Source organism: Pagrus pagrus (assembly GCF_965226575.1).
Source record: "Pagrus pagrus genome assembly, chromosome: 5".
Taxonomy (NCBI): domain Eukaryota; kingdom Metazoa; phylum Chordata; class Actinopteri; order Spariformes; family Sparidae; genus Pagrus; species Pagrus pagrus.
The window spans coordinates 14,568,256-14,586,899 of NC_140189.1; the positions used below are offsets into that span (position 1 = coordinate 14,568,256).

Here is an 18,644-nt window from a genome sequence, read left to right on the forward strand (position 1 = left end):
CAGGTCAGAGGTAGTAGATCAGCCTACAGACCCCGGATGTTGACAATAGACGAGCCCGGACTCAGAGGCTAATAGCGCTAGCATATCGTAACAAAATATTGATGAAATGAACTAGTTTCGTGGCAGATAATGTGTTATATAGAGGCTGTGTGTCGATGCCCCGTTACTCCCATTATATGGATATATCGCCGCTACACTGGATCTAATTTCGTCCGAACGACGCCGAATGACACCAAAGTTATCTGGGTGAGTAAATGACCATATCTTTTGCCAGAAATAAGGTCCAGGTTGTAAAAAACGGTACTTATCCTTTAAAGCAGCTTTAATTTGTGTGAGGTGTTGAATGAGCAATTAATGGGATTAAAGAATATGCGTGTACCAGTCTACAGCACTTCATTTACACACTATTCTTCACACTTTTTTTAAATTAAAATCCATGGATACAACTTATTGATTCCTACATCCATATTCCTCTTACAGCTAGAGTGCCAGCTGCTGTATGTTCAGTTTATCAGGTGGCAGCAAAGCAGCCATGACCATTTTTTTGTTAAAGTCAGCTAAGGAGATACCAAATTTAAAAAAAAATTAAAAAAATTCTGATAAGTCAGAGGATGACATGAAAATGTTATGTTATATTAAATCGAGCACACGTCTTTATTACCACAAAAACATATGAATGTGTGGAACCAGGACAATGCTACTGTGTGTGTTTCTGTGTAAATGTATGCTATATTTCCCTGTTGGTTTGTCTTCACCAGAATGTGAATGTCCCACTGAGACTTGCTTCCAGACAAACAGGCCTTTGACTGAAGAAGAAGGGAGCTTTGTCAGACACAAGCGTTGAGATTGTTCGACGCAGCGCAAGTGTGTGTGTGTGTGTGTGTGTGTGTGTGTGTGTGCAAGAAAGAGATTATATGTATCTCTTTGAGAGAGAGAGTGTTATGTCTGTGAGGAAGAGATTGTGTCTGTGTGTGAGGGATTGTTCAGCACAGTGAGTGGCGTGCCTGTATATATGTGTGTGTGTGTGTGTGACATTGACTTAGAGAGGGAAAACGGGACAAGTGTTTGGTATTTCTGTCTGCATTTCAGTCTGATATCAACAGACAGGGAGTGTGTGTGCATTCTGTATGTGTGCACGTGTGTGTGTGTATGTGTGCGTTTTGAGTTGTTTTTTCCTGCTGCTGTGAGTCAAAATGGAAGCAAAGCGGCTCAAACGTACGACGGCACGTCCCACAGCTCCAGTTCACACGGTGAGTGGCACTGATTTCCTTTCTAGCATCTCGTTTTGGTTATTTTTAGGCGTGCTAGCAGGGTGGCTCCGGGGATGGTAATTTCAGTTGGTTGAACCATCACTGTCATCCATATCTCAACAATTATTGGATAAATTTCCATTGGTCATGGCCCCCAGAGGACACATTCTAATGGCTTTGGTGATCATCTCGTTCATGAGGTTGATAGTTTTAATTTCGGGTCTTGAAAACTACAAATTGTCATTTGATACAGACATTCATGTTCCCCTCTGGCTGAATAGTAATACGTTTGGTTAACCCATGGCCTTTCATCTACCACCACCTGGTGTCCTCTTGTTCTGGTTAGCTTATACACAGCATCCCTCTCTGTTGCCTCAACTGCTATTGATTCTACATCACAACACCTGCTTGGTTTGCATAAATAAGAATGGACAATGACAAATCACGCTGGTAAACTGGGTGTGAAAGTCCTCAGCTGTGACTATATTACAACCAGCATTAGGTCACTTCCTATTGACATGATTACGGAAGTATGCTGAGTGTTGTCTTTAAAATAGTCTCATGTAAAGACATTAAGTAAATTATTTTGTATTGATGTTGATTTGAATGTAAATTCCTGGCATTTTTGTTATTCTTTGTACCTTGAAGACTAATCAGGCCTTCTCATTACGGCCATGTTGGTTTATGGAATGTGATAGTATTACCAGCTGATCCAATCACATGACCCGGTAGTGTGGGAAACGCTGTTTCACTTTCTCTCTCTGCTAAAACCCTCTGATGGCTACAATCAGGTTTTTTTTACTACCAGTACTTTTTTAGAATATTATCTGGAGTTAGAGTCCTGATGGTGATTTTCTAGATGTCAGGAACTTCAGTCTACAACTGATGCATCTGTCTATGGTAAATGGAGAAAATTATCTTACAGTACATTCTGCTAATAAGACAAATTACTTAAAAAACATTTATTATAATAATCCTAGATAAAAGGAGAAAGGGGGGGGGAGACGGGTTCTTAGTGTTAGAAAGCTGTAATGTTTAGTTCAACTTACATTCTGGTAGCCTTACTGCACTTTACAATACTATCTCCTAACATTATAAAAATAAAACAATAATCATCATGCAGTTATTTTGTCTTATTTTGACGCATTGGTCTTTATGATGTGTTTGAATCATCCAGTATCACTATAATGTTGCTATGAGTTTTTTTCTTTATTGGACCTCATAAACATCTGGAATGTGACAAGGGGTCCAAGCTCAAACTTGCTTTTTATAACGAGCCAAAATCACAAAAGTTGATAACTAATATCACCAAAATAAGCTCATTAGCTCAGTTCGCTGTGCAGTTACTGGTCAGGACTGGTTCTGTTGACATCTCTAGCATAGAGGCTAGCTGGTTAGCATGCTAACTTCAGCATATCTCTGCAACACAATACATAGACATCTTTAACAGGTCTAATTTTGATATTCTATTGATAATTGTAGTTAACTTTTTAATGTTTTAAGCTAATATTCTTTCATATTGCACCTTTAATGTCCAACAATGCATTTTATTTTTATAAGCTTATCATATATTTTTGGTGTCTTAATGTGAAAGTTAGTACTAATTACAGCTGACAGATAAATATAATGGGGTACAAAGTACAATATTATCTGTGGGACCCAGAAGTTCTCAAATAATGACCTTATTATACTTAATGGGATTTTATGATTTTAATATAAAATTGCTCTCCATATATTTCTATAGAGATTAATAAGTTATATCTGCATGAATCATTGGGAGTTTATATTAACCTTAAAGGATTCATATAAAACTGAAAATTCAGTCGTTATCTACTCAACCCGAGGCTGAAAGTCGGGTGAAGTTTCGTAGTCCACAAAACATTTCTGGAGCATCAGCTGCAGCATTCTCAGCAGACTTGTTTTACAACATAAAAAAACAACATAAAATGGCTAAAAAGTCTCTGGAAGCCCCAGAAATCCCAAATTGATTTGAAAAGACCGTATTTACACCCTTCTGCACCCACTTCAGACAGGGTGCTCACTAACACTTTCAGCTAAGCAGCTACAGTGAAGATTTTTTGCTTAAAAAAAGGTTTAAATAAAGTCTTTTTAAATCAATTTTGGGATCTAGGGGCATCTGGAGGCTTTGACTACACTGTACCTGTTGTATGTACGGTGATATGTTGTGGTTTCTTTCTTGTGACAAATGTACCTATTGTAAGTCGGTTTGGACAAAAGCGTCTGCTAAATGCCCTACATGTAAATGTAAATGTGTGGAACTAATTTATGTTGTTTAAAAATGCATAAAACAACCAAAAAAAAAAGAGTCCCCATCTATGTCAGTCTACTTCAGTTGTTTAGGAGTATGCCACAACGGCGTTAAAGCTCCAGAAATGTTTTGTGGACTGTGAAACTTCATCCAGCTTTCCATCAGCATGGACGTGAGTAGATAATGACTGCATTTTCATTTTCAGGTGAACTTATCCTTTAAGTCACTCAAGGTCATATTGTAGCATCACTTTAATATCTTCATTTATTGTCTCTGAAAGCATCCCTCTCATCTGGTGTTAATAAATAATGATTTTACATGATTTTACATGATTTTCTTGTTGCAGACTTCTTCTTACATGCCTTTTTATAAAATAAAATAAATCTTGTAAATAAACTGATGCTCCTGTGTTTACAATGCTTCTCCCTTTAAGGCCACAGTCAGCAGCTGAAACAGAGCCCCGTCGGTATTGTCTCATCCCTGATCTCCTCCTCCCTTCCTTCCTTCCTTCCTCCTCCTCTCCCCTCCCTTCACTCATCCATCCGTCCGTCCACCCCCTCTCCTCTCCACTCACGCACACCGATTTGCGCATCGCCTCCTCCGGCATAATGACCAACGATTCCCCGGAGGAGGAGACCCGAGCTCCGGGCGGCGGCGGCGGCGGTGGAGGAGCAGGAGGTGGGAGAGGAGTCGTACGAAGGAACCGAGCGGACGACAATGTCACCATCCTGACATCCTCCATGGATCTACAGCGAGCGAGCCGGAGCCGAGCCAGCAGCAGCAACGATGCCGCCCCGAGCTTCACATCCTCCGTGGATCTGAGCACCTCCTCCCTGGAGCTGAGCATCCAGACGCGGATCTTTAAGATCATCGTCATCGGGGACTCCAACGTGGGGAAGACCTGCCTCACCTTCCGCTTCACCGGGGGGAGCTTCCCCGACAAGACCGAGGCCACCATCGGCGTGGATTTCAGGGAGAAGGCGGTGGAGATAGAAGGGGAGACGATCAAGGTAAAGGCAACAGAGGGGCTGGATGTTACAGTGGTGTTTCCTCCTCCTCCTCCTCCTCCTCCTCCTCCTCCTCCTCCTCTCTTTTTGTTGATCAGCTGCAGCTCAAAGTCTGCCAGTGGATCACTCAGGGCCCACTCTCTCATTTTATCTTTAAACAAAACATTTTTATTTATTAGGGATATTTTTCAATTTAAACTGTAATTTGACATGTTGGAGACAGTCAGCATGTTGTGACAACAAAGGCTTTGTGTGTTCAGAGGAAGAAAACATGACAATGAGGCTCATCTGTACAGACAAATGGGTGTTTTGGGAGACATGTTTTTTGTTTTTTTATGGAGAAATTCATATATTCTCTCAAATTGGAAATAGATGTTTTAGTATTTATTGTTTTCTTAATCTTAAAGAATTCTCAGCTGCGACAGGCAAACCTTACAACCTGTATTTAATCATGTGGGTAAACTAAAAGTATTAATCGATCAGGTCATCAACAGAAGATTCATCTGCAATTATTCTAATAAACAATTCATCTGAATTTTTCGAGTAGAAGAAAAAACATTTTCTGGTTCTGGTTCATCAAATATGAGGGCTGCTGCCCTTCTTTGTGTTGTATGATGGTAAACTGAATATCTTTTGGTTGGACAACCGATGCAACATAAAGGCATTGTTTATTTATATAGCACCATTCAGACTCAAGGACATTCCCAAAGTGCTTTACAGAGACATAGAAATGCATTGAAAATGCATTAAAATGCAAAATGTTAGAAATTGCATTGAAAAGACAATAAAAACAAAAGAAGAAATAAATAGTTACAGATAAAAAATTCATTTAAAAGACAACAAAAACAAAAGCAAGCATTTAAAGTCAATTTTCACTATTTTTAGCCATTTTTTGGACCAAACAATCTAATTAAGAAGATCATCGGCTATGAGTCAGGAATGAAAATAATCAATAGTTGCAGCTGATTCCAGGGGACTTTGAGGACCTCCGTCCAGCTTTAGCATCTTTAATTGATTTATTTTTAGAACTAAAATGGTGTTGCCACTGTATAAAATGTCTTAGATTTGCTGACATTTCCTGTTTCAAACCAACCATCTTCTGTTTGAATACAGTTTGTCACACTTCACATGAGTCACAACAGAGTCTACACAAGCAGTAGAGATGTGGGCCGTAGTAGTGTAATGGTGTCCTGGTACTCGCTCAATTAAAATTTAATGACTTCCAACATCCTTAGTGACGATGCACGCTGGCAGATGTAGCAAAATGAATTTCACTAGAGCAGTATGATGAAGAATAATGAAAAATAATATTGTTCAAGATTTTAGTTTGACATTTACTCACATCTTTACTCATTAAATTGGATGATCTGTGACTAAATGTTGTCTAACGTTCATACCTCCCCCTCCTCACTCGGCCAGTAGGTGTGTGTGCAACCTCTATATCACACATACACATATGTGTGTAGGCTCCCTCCCCCTCCTCTCTCAGTAGACCAGCCTGTCTGCAACCTCCAGATGCCCCCTAATGCTGACTCACAAACACACTGTGCGCGACAACTATTAGGTCAGAGAACATGAATCATTGAAATACTCTTCAGAAGGCATTCACACAGTGTGATGAGCAGTGAGAGGAAGCGTAAATGTCCGTCTGTTCGTGTTTAACATTTTAAATAATGAAAATAATCCTACAATCTACTGCAACCCTCATTCTATAAAAGATGGGATGCTGTGTCAAACAAAAAAAAATCTGAATCAGTGATGTAACACCTGCAGAATGTGGCTCGGCATTGTCACTGTGTGTCGCAAAACCTGTATGTACCTTTCAACATTAATGATGCACTAACACACCCCATACCATCACAGCTGCTGGTTTTAACTATGTACGGTCCTTTTCCTCTTTAGCCCGGAGGACATGATGTAATAATGTCTAAAAATAATTTTAAATGTGGACCACAGCACACTTTTTCTCTGTGCCAGTCCGTCTAAACTCTGGTTTAGAAAACTCGACAGCATTTCTGTATGTTGTTAATATGTGGCTGTTGCTTTGCATGGTAGAATCTGAACTTGGATTTGTAGATGCAGCTATGAACTGTGTTTACTGACAGTGTGTTCCTGAGCCCAGGCAGTAGTATCCTGTGTACAATCACCTCCGTTTTAATGCGGTGATGCACTGAGGGATCGAAGGTCACAGGCATTCAATATTGGATTTCACCTTTGAAATAAAATCAATATATATATATCAATAAATATCGAATCGTTGGCCAAAGAATCAATACAATATCATATACATTCCACAACTTTGTGTGTATTTACAAAAAAAGAATAAAGTTGATCAGTTTGAACGTTAAATATCTTTAAGGGTGGGCGATCTGGCCAAAAAAAATGATATATAGTATAATAAAAAATAATATTGAGATATATTTAATTGCAATTCACGATCCATTATCTCTATTGTGATATATTTTTCCCAGTTTTGAAGTGCCCTGTTGACTACAGCCACACATGAAATAGCCTATGAATTTCTACTCAAAACACAATGCTGCATCAAAAGTAGCTCTTTGGTTCAAGCTCCTCATCGGTCATGTCGCTAGCCATGATGCATGTTGCATTTTTTATAGGATGCCACCTAAAGAAGAGCCATGTAAATGTTATTTGTCCAATCAGTGTAACCATCTGGTTAGCCACATAACTCTGTTGGTATATTGCACGACTGAGGTTACTGAAGCAGAATCTCTATTATTCACCTTAACAGTAGATTATGGACACATTCAAGATAAATAAGGCAATAAGTAGAATTTATTATCTATATTAAGCCTTTTCAAATAATTAACTCTTATGCTGTACCTGTTGTCAGTGATTTGCTTAAAGTGTGACCAAAGATATTGATCGGTCTCTCCTGTCCTTTTGGTCCAGGGAAACATGTCTTGATAACTACTGCTCATTCATTTACTGCAGCTGTAGATATTTATTGACCCCAGAGGATGATCCCTAATGGTTTGTTGACCTTATGACCTTTCATGCAGTGCCACCATCAGGACACAGTTTCAACCTATACGGAAGTATTATCAGCAGTTAATGGACCGTTTGTCATGAAGTGTTGTATTTATGCCCCAAGGGAATTTGTCCTTTAATTACTAATCATCCTAGAATTTGCCTTGAGCACCATCCTCAGGACAAAATGAACGGGTCTAGCAGCATTTTGGAGGGTGTTTGTTATCCTGTTCAAAAGTCACGGTAGGATGTGATGAACACACAAACTAGACTTGAAAGTAAGGCTGGAATACTGTATGTATTTAGCGATGTGACACGTCTGAGTATGAAGGATGGATTTTATTTTATCTCATGTCATATATTTTGACTGGTTGACACTGGTGGTTATATTGCGAGCCCTGAGGGTTTATAAGCAGACAGGTGTTTCAGATCAGGCAGACTCCGGGTCGTTCACTCCCAGACAGGGAGCTCAGATCTTGTGTTTTTATGTGCGTCATCCCGGTGGTGATTTCATTGCCTCTCCAGTGGTGCAATATGGCTTTAAAAAAGGTTATGAGTCAAAATGTCGCTCACACTTCATAACAGGATTAACATATAATATAAATCCACTTACACTAAGACCAACTAACTACACAGATCCAGCTGAGTGACTCCGTTTCCTCTCCAGCTCTCTGGCAGGTCAATAAAAGAAGCACACAGATTGGCAACAGCAAATGTTATAAGCTGCAGAGGACTACAAATAGCAGTGGACTATGTATAGATGTGCAGAGTAAGGTGTCAAAATAATGGTCATGATTCTTGGGTTTGTGTGACAGCAGCTGACAGCCAGAATTCTGTCCACATGCAGAGATTTTGTCTAAATTTGACCGTCACAGTTAATCAAAATGGGACCCAAACTCAGACACAGAAGCAGGTTGTACTACAAAAATCCAGCTTTAGTGATGAGCTGATATCCAAGTCCAACGTAGAACAAAGGGGGGACACAGGGAACACACAAGGACTAGGGAACAGGCACAGGTACAGAAGAGACACAGGACACAGGATGAAGACAGTGAAACCAGTGAAGACTTAAATACACAAGGGCTTATGAACAAATTAAAGAAAGATATACGCAGAAAAACGGTTGGAAAAAAAGACAAAGACAGGAAGTGGATATTAAACATGAGGGTTAACTTTCAACATAAAACAGGAAATCAGCTGAACTAAAACTGAAGACAATGACAGTGACTGAATTATTTTGGTCTGACTCTTATTTCTTTTATTTCTGAGCTTTTAGCACAATTCCAAGTTGTTACTAATCCAAAAATACTAAACATCTACACTGATGAGAGGTATATAAAGAATGCCTCAATATCAGTTTTGTGCTCAGCTTGCTGATGAATTATTTGGGCCGAGCTTTGATGTTTTGAGCAGCATTAAATGCAGCATTCAGCCTCTGATGCTAATACCTCGGCTTGTCCATTCAAATGGTAATAGCAGGTTATTCACTGGTCCTTTTTCTCGACCCGCCTGGGCTGAGTGTTGGGAGGCGTCCATGTTGATATACAAAGTGCTAAGCTCACACAGGCTGCGGACACATTCAGCCAGCTGACACTTTTACTCTGCATTCTGACATGACTGAATTTTATTTTTAGGTGAAATCAATATCAGTACTTCTCTTGTGCAGAGCTGGTAAATCAAGCTCTTTTCTTCTGCAACCCTCTGGTTAAATCTGAACCATCAACTGCTGCAACCAGAAGAGTACAGTACAGTCCAGATGTCCACCACACGTGTCCTGGGGGAACAGGAAGTGCAGGGCAGGCTGCGTCTAGTGTGTATGCATTAGAGTAGTGGAATGAAGGGGGGCAACAATGTAAAATGTCCTTTATCATTTATAAAGATGTCATTTTTCCATTATAAAATACACAAGTTTAAAAAAAGAGAGAAAAACGAACAGATTACTCCCCCACCACCACCAACCATGGTACAGTAAACAAGATCTTTTCAGGTGTACTATAGGATGGTAGTTCATTTGACCACTGCCTCTGCCTCTGGGGGAAGTTCTGAATTTCAGTTTTAAAGAATAAACCGAACTTTGTGCTGTAATATGAAGTATTTTTTATTAGAGCTCAAGTTCAGACTTTGTATGTCTCCCAAAATCCAGACCTCCGGGTCGGACTAGATATCAGTTTTTGTAGTGTCAGAAGTTATTCTAGTTGTGTATTTCCACAATTCTTTCAGATAAGAGCGTAAAATGTCAATTTCAAAGTGCCAAAAAAATTTAATCTGACCACCATCTACCGTATCCCGAGCGGAAATCAGCCTCCAAGCAGAATCCGTTGTTGATTACTTGCGGTCCCGACAAGCTGGTTAAGAGGAAATGAAGAGCCAGCGGACGATAGTGGTGTAAAACACAACAGTCAATAAAAAAAATGTGTGAATCACTGCAACTAAACAGGTCATTGAACATTCAGAAATGCGCTTAAAAATATTAGGCCGATGGGTCCAGGAGTTTGTAAGATTAGCTGTGCACAGAATCACACACACGGCCAAATGCCTGATCCCCCTGAGGCTTAAGCCTAGTGGAGATAATTATGAAATGACTGTGCCAGGAAGTGACAGTGATGCAGGGTTGTTCCACTTGCTGCTCAGGTGCACCGGTTGAGGATTAAGGCTAACTCTGGCAGTATAATCCAAACAACTGTATTATTGCGTCAAAAAGCGCTGGAAGCAGACAGCGGTATATTTAGCTGGATGAATTAGCTTGTGAGTTGTGGTGTGATCTGACAGGACTCACACTTTCCCTTAAAATATGAGAACAAAGCGTAGTCAGATCAGACATTGTAGACTAGAGCAATGAATAACACGACACACATTTGATAAACTTCGCTATATAACCTGCACACACTGTGGCAGTGGATCCAAATATGGTGTTTCATTTAGTTTAAATCACAAAATTGGGCATGAGATACATCAAACGCTATATAATGCACAGATTACCTGCCTGAGGCCTTTGTTAATGATTAAGCAGAAAAGCCCGTTGTGTTACAGAGCATTGCTCTCTTGAGGCCCTGTAGTCAGGAAGATCCTAGCACTCTTTCCTGTTGACGAGGTACAGTGCTGTGTTCTGGTTCTTGTTAGCCCTTATCAGCTTAGACAAGTCAATGTAGACACATTCATATTTCTTATTGTCTCTAATTAAATGAGATTAATAAAACATTTATAGATAAGAAGCTCGGATGCCTGGATGTTGTCACTCTGTTTGCTGCTATGACCAGCCAGGATGTTCTGAAAACCACCAACAGCCGACAAACTTGTACACAGTCTTAACTTGTAAAACACAGTCTCATCTCGTCTATCTCCACAGGTGCAGGTATGGGACACAGCAGGCCAGGAGCGCTTTCGTAAATCCATGGTGGAACACTACTACCGCAACGTCCACGCGGTGGTCTTTGTGTACGACGTCACCAAGATGACTTCCTTCCGCAACCTACAGACGTGGATAGAGGTCGGTAACTGGCTCGATAAAGGGTCAAATGAGGGCACTTTCTTAATGTGGTGCTGAATGTGGTGATTTGGCGCCATGAGCTTCATCAGCACCAGTTTCCAGAGCTCACAATGGTTCTTCCCCAGGATCTGCTTATTAGCTGCGAGTTGACGCTGTGATGTTGCCATCACAAAGCGAGGTTTGCATCTCTGAATGCTAATGCTGCAGCGATTCTAACAACTGCTGTGAGCTAACCAACAAAGCCCCAACTGATCACTTAGGAAATTAATTATTCAAAGTGGTTTGTGTCGTTGTGTGTGTAGGAAACATCTTTCCAATGTATGTCAAAATACTGCTACTACTGTATTGTTACATGTAGCTGTAGCTAACATGTTTGCCTTCTGTGCAATGCATATGACCTCAGCATTATCCAAGATTTTTCCATCTTTGCAAAATGTTACTTCTCACGTTTGGTATCATGATTGTCAGTTCAACACAGTTAGCCTCCTCCTTTTTGTGTTAGTAAGGAGAACAGAAGGATTTCTTGTAGACAACTAGTCATTCAATGACTCAATGATATTGCAGTTTGCGAACAAGGCACTGTCTGAGTTGTTTTTACATTGTAAGTTTTGAATTTGGCCAGATAATTACGGAAGCATTTTTAAAAGTTCAGTGTGTAGACGAGGCTTTAGGGGGATCAGAAGTGGAATATTCCTAACTATGTTTTTATTTGTGTAAAATCACTTGAAACAAAGAATTAAAAGCAGGTCCACAGAGTCTGCCACATTGCACGGCCATGTTTCTACAGTAGCCCAGGAGGGACACACCAAACACTGACTCTGAGGAGGGGCCATTTGCTGCTTTTGGCATTTTTGGGGGTCAACAATCTGCAACTCCTCTGCTAGATGCCACTCAATCATATACACTGACACCTGTAGGACAAGTTATTAGTTGTAAAATAGTTTAACTAGTTGTTGTTGAAGTAAAATTAAGTGTGACTAATGCCAAATCTATACCATGTGAGCAGAATGGAAAGAATGGGGCTTTTATGACTTAGAGACCTTCATGAACTTCACCTCCAAGTTGATTACCCCTGGTGCTCGACCTGTACTCAGTCTTTTTGCCCCAGCGGTTTGTTCGTAAATGCAGATTTAAACACAGAGTGCAGGCTTTATACTAGCTCCTTTTCAGCTGGCTGAACAGATTATATGAGCGTTGGTACTGGATTTTATTTATATTGAGCTGTTCGAAATGTGGCTAGGCAACCATTTTGGCACCAGCAGTTCTTCTCACCAAGTGAGACATATTGTAGCTGTCATAAATTCTTTTTAATTACAGCTCGGAGGCTGGAGGTTTGTTTTTCCACTTAGCTGCTCATATTTCTGGTCACATATCATGTGAACATGGCCATAGTTTATAAAGTTTATAAAGCAATCATCTGTTATGTTCCAGGAGTGTAACGGCCATCGGGTCTCAGCATCAGTACCTCGAGTCCTGGTGGGAAACAAGTGTGACCTCGTGGACCAAATACAGGTGAGTGTAAGACCTCAGCACAGAAATATAAACCTTTATTTACCTTCCTAGGTGTAATGAGAATGTACGCTTTCTCAGGTGCCCTCCAACATGGCGTTGAAGTTTGCCGACTCCCACAACATGCTGCTGTTCGAGACGTCGGCCAAGGACCCGAGGGAGAGCCAGAACGTCGACTCCATCTTCATGTCGCTGGCCTGCCGCCTGAAGGCCCAGAAATCCCTGCTCTACAGAGACGTGGAGAGAGAGGACGGGAGGGTCAGACTCACACAAGAGACTGAAACAAAGAGTAATTGTCCTTGTTGAGGAAAAAGGAGGAGTGGGAGGCATAATGGAGGGGAAGAGAGAAGAGTAACTGTACATGTCGAGGAAGAGGAGGAGAGGGATGATGGGAGAGTGAGGCTGAGACAAGGGTCTTTTAAATTAAGTGCAACTTTTCTGGTTTAGGAGCAGAATTTGGGGGTTGAGGCTGACACTAAGAGCAGTGTGTTTCGGAGGAAGAGGAGGATGCTTGAGTGAGGGACTGAAACATCATCAATAATCTTGTTGTTGAGGATGACGACTGGGAGGAGAGGGGACGGTGAAGATAGAGAGAAAAGAGGATGCATTTATTAGCAATTCAGAAATAGGACGATGTTGATGTTGCCTTTTAGACTACAGTGTAGTGTAGAAATTCCTCCATGTATTCAAACATAGACAGACACTGAGTAAATACACTTTCACTGTGCCCAGGCAAACACAACAATATTAATATAGCAGTCATCTGGGGATCCACAACTAACTTGATCCAAGGCTGTTATTTTCTAAACCAGCCCTGGTTTGGTGTTTTTATCGGACGGCCATTATTAACGGCAACATTCTGAAGCAACGTGTTCGAAACTCTTAAATCACAATCCTACTTTCTGCTGCTTTGTCCTTATTGATTTTCATTCAAGCTGAAAGCAGCGTTTTCAAACATTTATCTACTGCCTTAAAAAAGCTGCCTCTGTCTCGAGTATTTTACACACTTGACATAATCTTGGTGTATGCAACCAACCGACGGTCTGGCCGCCTCTTAAATGGAAATATCAACTATTTTAGAGGATGAATGAGACTCTTTTTTTGTCTCAAAGTCTCAATATATCTGATGTCAATATAGGTTAATCCTTCACAAGTAGGACAGTTCACTGAAAACCACTGTGAGATGATGAATACGTGGGAAAGTTGAGAAAAGACAACGTTAATGTTGATAAAAAAAGGGAGCAAAAAAAGTGAGCTTCCAGGTGAGCTTCCAGGACCTGTGCAGGAAGACCTTGGCAAGGTTTCCTGAAAACGGACCATAGAGGTTGTTCGGCAGCATGTCACCTATCGATCAGAGGCTGTAAGATCCTCTTACCCTGATGCAGGAGTAATGCACCCTCCAACAAAGAAGGAGGAGAGAGGGAGAAGGCTACTTTTTCTCATCTAACCCTGATGTAAACAAATCCCCTCCACGCTTAACTCTTGGCAAAGTGGCTTATCCAGCTTTCCCCTTTGTGTGCAAATGCAGAAACATCTGATCTGACGTGACGTCAAGATAGCCAGTCAACCACAGCAATCCACATTCTGTAATGAAGGCGTTCGGTCTGTCTTAGACGATGTGCTCTCCACATCAATATCACTGCCTCCAGTCTCAGAGAGGGCAGGAAAGATGTAAGAAAACTGTAACCCCTGTAGACGTAATGGATATATTGACACTGCTGCACAGCCTGAGCCTGGATGTACGCTGTGAGTGGACGTAAGCCTGATGTGGTGTGTGTACAAAGGAATGAGTCCAAGAGTATCCAAGCCATGGGTGGTATAGGCTGCATGAAACGCTGTGGAAAGCCATATTCATTATTTACTGTGCACTGAGATGCAGTGTGCTTTACATTAAGACAGCTCCCAGATGGGTTGTGGGTAGAGGAACTCACTGTGCATTAGTCAGTGTTGGAACTATTGGGTCTTTTTAATAAGGCGTTAGGCTGTAAGCCTCACTGTGATGCAGTCAGTTAGACATAGTGGTATACTCACTATATTACTTACCCTACACTGTACATTTTAAAAGTTGACTTTACTTTGAAAAAGTCAGGAAACCGATTACCCCATTATACCAGGTAACGTAGACTGTTAAGTTTGAGTTGTACAAGCTTAAAATTATTTATGTACTTTACCTGGTGATTTTGAGGTAATCATTTTCTTTCTTTTCATCCATCTAGATTGTTTTAGTGTGGCCAAATTTTGCAGATATCGGCCGTAGACGTGTCTGCCTTCTCTACAATATATAAAGTACATACATTAAAATACATTTGGAAAACTTAAAAGGTGCAATATGTTAGAATTGGCCTCAAAACAAACAATACCCAAAACAAACAGGGGGCAGCATAACACCAGAGTAACCGCTAACCGTTGCTAACTGTTGCTGCCGTTAGCTAGTCAGTTTGGATAGAAGTGGACCTAGTCTGGTCCGGACTTGGAGCTTGGAGCACCGGGTGACTGTTGGTGATTACACCGCTAGCACGGGATCTTTGGACCAGGAGGGGCAGGGGCTAGCTGGCTAGCATGCTACTTGATTTTTTTTTCACTATTATTCTTACATGCTGCACCGGCAGTGATGTCTCCATCCAGAAATCATGATACTACTCAAGATAATCCACAGCCCTTTCTGTGAGAAGTTTAATTTATGAGAGGCTAGCTAACTATGCTAGCTAATGTTACAGCTCAGCTGGTGAGGACACCATTAACGTTCCCATCCAGCGCTGTCACAAGCCTCTCGTCAATACGTAAATGCATGTTTTCTTCTGTGCATTGATACCATTGCCGAGTTTAGCTCACGTCTTTGGATTATCTTGGTTACCGGGGCAGGATTTCTGGAAAGAGACATTACTGTTGATTTTTTAAAATGGTTTTCTTTTTCGGCGCTTTGAGCACCACGAGCTGAGCGCCATCTGATTCCATTATAGTCAAGAGAAGGCGGACATCTCCAGAGCTGGTATTTCCAAAACTTGGCAATTCACACCAAAACAATCCAGATTGTTGGGAAAATATGCATTTTTGATTGGGGTGAACTGTCCCTTTAACACTGTAGCCTACTTTTGAGCAATGCTATAAATATATTTGGTGCCATATGCAAAAAAATCAGATCAGTGCGGATTTCAGATGGGTGTTTCCTCTAAACTGACAGTCTGATGACCTAATTAATTCATCCCACTGAGCGATTTAAACACTGTGTGCATCCAAGTGATATCCATAGAGCTATTGCTCTGAGCTGTATCAGGTTTTAGGGATTTTTATTCTGAAATTCTCCTCCGTTCGTCTTCTATCAGCAGGATCAAGCAGCCGTTAAGGGTGAATAAAAAAACGTTTCTGTAAAATACCAGGGAGAGCTGTATACACGGGCAAATCTGTGACATTCAACCCAGAGCCATAGGTTCACAAAAGCTGGGCAGAAGAACGCTCAAACACTAGGATAACATCCTGTCATCCATTTTCCTAAACCGTTTATTCTCTTTAGGGTTGTCAGATATGACTGGAGGGGTTCACTCTACAACTTTCTATCTGTTAACAAACATCTATGGCTCTGTTTAGGTTAGCATAACCTGGCTAATTTAGTCGCTGTAATACATGTGAGACGACTGTACTGGCCTAATAAGAAAAAAACAAAACATGTTGTGCCTGCATTTCCTTCATAAACTCACCAGATCTGAATAAAATAACATTTGACTTGGTTTCAAATGATTGGACAAGAAAGAGGAAGGTATTGAAGGTTTTAAATGTTTTTCAAACATTTGAAATCATAAGTAATTTGTATTTTATTCGGGTCTTGAACTTAAGAATACAAATGTACAGTGTGTTTGCTTGCCTTCATTTTTCCATGTACATACACAGACATGTTTTATTTGTTATAATAGTTTTGCTCTTTTTCGCTGTCAGTTTGTGACTTTTATAATAACCGATGTTTGCTCTTAAAGGGATGCCTTGACATTTTGAAATTTGGTCTGGTATTTTTTCAGCAAAAAGTCAGGTTTGAAATAAATAAACGTACGTTCGGTACAGGAGATCAGTTCAGGGAACGGGTCAGGGCACGGTCATTTAATGAGTTGCACAGGGTACTGGAGCTGAAATAATTAGTCAATCAAATCATTTTCTTTTGATAATCAATTAAAAAAAGTGAATTTCAAGCAGAAATGCCCAAAAATCCTCTGGTTCAGGCTTCTCAAATGTGACAACTTGCTGGTTTTCTTTTCTTGATATGAAAAGTTAACCATCAAAATGTCTTCGTAATTTGGACTGTTGGTTGGAGAAAACATTTGTGATCGGCATATTTCACATTTTTTATGTTTACCAGAATAATTGAGAAAGTAATTGGCAGATTAATCAAATAACGTAAACAGCAGTTAGCTGCAGCCCCACAGGGTACGACACGTCACTGGGGTTTCTCTAAATGAGAGAATAATGGTTATGTACGTTACTTTCAGGGAGTGCTAGTGCAGGCTAGCTCGTTAGCTAGCTCCTTTCAGCCTTCAGTCAGTTAACTGGCTTAGGAAGAGGTTGTGGTATGGGTACAAATCAATACGTTACTTCTGTAACTTCGGTTACAAACCTACCTACGTGATGTATGTGACTTAACTTCACTACCTGAATGAAAGTCCTGTGCTTGTTCAACCCGAACAACTCCCTATATGGACTTTTCACTCTTTATACTACTTCTTCTCACGTCCTCCTTTGAAGCTGTAATAATTACGACAGCCACTAGAGGTCGCAGCCTGACAACAAAAGTAAATATGGGTTGTTATTAGCTGCTTTCATTTTTCATCTATACGGTTGTTTTTCTGGTGAGGACAGGCTCTCTCTACCAGTGTTGACACCAAACATACACAATAACTTTAACATGATGAGCGCTCGCCCTGAAAACAAAGTAATAATCTACCTGGTCGATACTACAAATAAAAAAATCAGATTAAAAGTCAAAATACCAAGTTACTCCTTTAACAAAAGCCTTAAGAGTGGTATTACTTGATTTTATGATGTTGTCATCATTTAATTGTTGAATCTGAGATGACAATGTTTTTTGGCTGTGAGTTTGTTCTTATTGTTTTGGACTGTATCAGATTGTCTACTATTATAATGTTTCATATGTAACATTGTGGTTGTTACAATCTCACAAAGGGACTTCTGATAAAAACTGCTGAAGAAGCTTCACTTGGCTCAGATCCTCGTTTTTTTTGGAGACCGGCTCAGCCATTTTTATCTGAATGTTTAAACCTCAGCCTCTGACGTTATGAAGCCTTAACATGAAGAAGATTTCAGTAATGTCTGTTCTGGCCATGACTGAGGTTCACTGTCAGAGTAAGTTTCCCTCCCACACACAGGAACTTCAGACTTCATCTTCGTCTGTTTTCCATTCTCTTGCTCTCTTTCTCTCTGACCTGGATCTTATTTCACCCTTCATGTGTCACCCTGTTTCTGCCGCCCTCTTATTCTATTTCTGTCCTTATCCTTGTATAGTTTATCCCTTTAAGTCCCCCAATGCCTGTCTCATATCTCATTGTCATTGCTTCAATGACCACTAATACTTTGAATTTCTGTCTCCATCACTGCCTCCATATCTCACAGTTTCTGCATCTGTCTGTGTCTCTCTGTCTCTCTGTCTCTCTCCACCTTCTGTCTACAAACTTGTGGCTTGTGGCTGTTCCTTGTCTTTGGCTAGAAAATTAAATTCTCAAGCAGATCATGTGCCTATTAATGGATGTAGCAGCTGAGCGCTGAATGTTGGGAGTGTGAGAAGATCAGGGAGGTAAGACAAAAGACCGAATCATTAGGCTACAGTATCTTCTTCTTGCTAACTCTCTGGGTCCACCAGTGAAAGAAAGTTCAAATGATTAAAGGTAACCAACTAGCTAGCATCCTGGGATGGGCCATGGCTCCTGTGCTAGCGGTGTAAACACCCAACGTTCCCTGGTGCTCTGAATTCCCAGTCTCGACCACTAGCAGCACGGCTAACTGTGCTAACTAGCTAATGGCAGCGTTGAGCGTGAATTTGACAGTTGACCAATATTTACATATTGCACCTTAATGACGTGTGAACAGGTGTACTGTGTGGGTGTCTTTAATCATCCAAAACCTCCTTAAGA

General features: G+C 40.6%; 1 protein-coding gene across 2 annotated transcripts; it reads left to right on the forward strand.

Moving 5' to 3' along the window:
* Window positions 1–944: 944 nt before the first annotated feature.
* rab33a (RAB33A, member RAS oncogene family) lies at window positions 945–17,712 on the forward strand. 2 transcript variants are annotated; one of them, XM_084353253.1, is made up of 5 exons: window positions 945–1,250; window positions 3,960–4,529; window positions 10,864–11,004; window positions 12,436–12,516; window positions 12,595–17,712. In XM_084353253.1, exons 1-5 carry the CDS (start codon window positions 1,194–1,196, stop codon window positions 12,817–12,819), a joined length of 1,074 nt encoding a protein of 357 aa, XP_084209379.1. In that variant the 5' UTR covers window positions 945–1,193; the 3' UTR covers window positions 12,820–17,712. The 2 variants fall into 2 exon arrangements, with proteins under 2 accessions (XP_084209379.1, XP_084209380.1); XM_084353254.1 differs by having other exon boundaries at window positions 951–1,250; window positions 3,953–4,529.
* Window positions 17,713–18,644: the final 932 nt, after the last annotated feature.

Excerpts from the sequence above, each read along its gene's own strand:
- rab33a (XM_084353253.1), top strand. The coding sequence starts at position 1,194 with ATGGAAGCAAAGCGGCTCAAACGTACGACGGCACGTCCCACAGCTCCA. Across the intron at positions 4,530-10,863 it reads TAGAAGGGGAGACGATCAAG|GTGCAGGTATGGGACACAGC; the intron begins GTAAAGGCAACA and ends CTATCTCCACAG. Across the intron at positions 12,517-12,594 it reads ACCTCGTGGACCAAATACAG|GTGCCCTCCAACATGGCGTT; the intron begins GTGAGTGTAAGA and ends ACGCTTTCTCAG.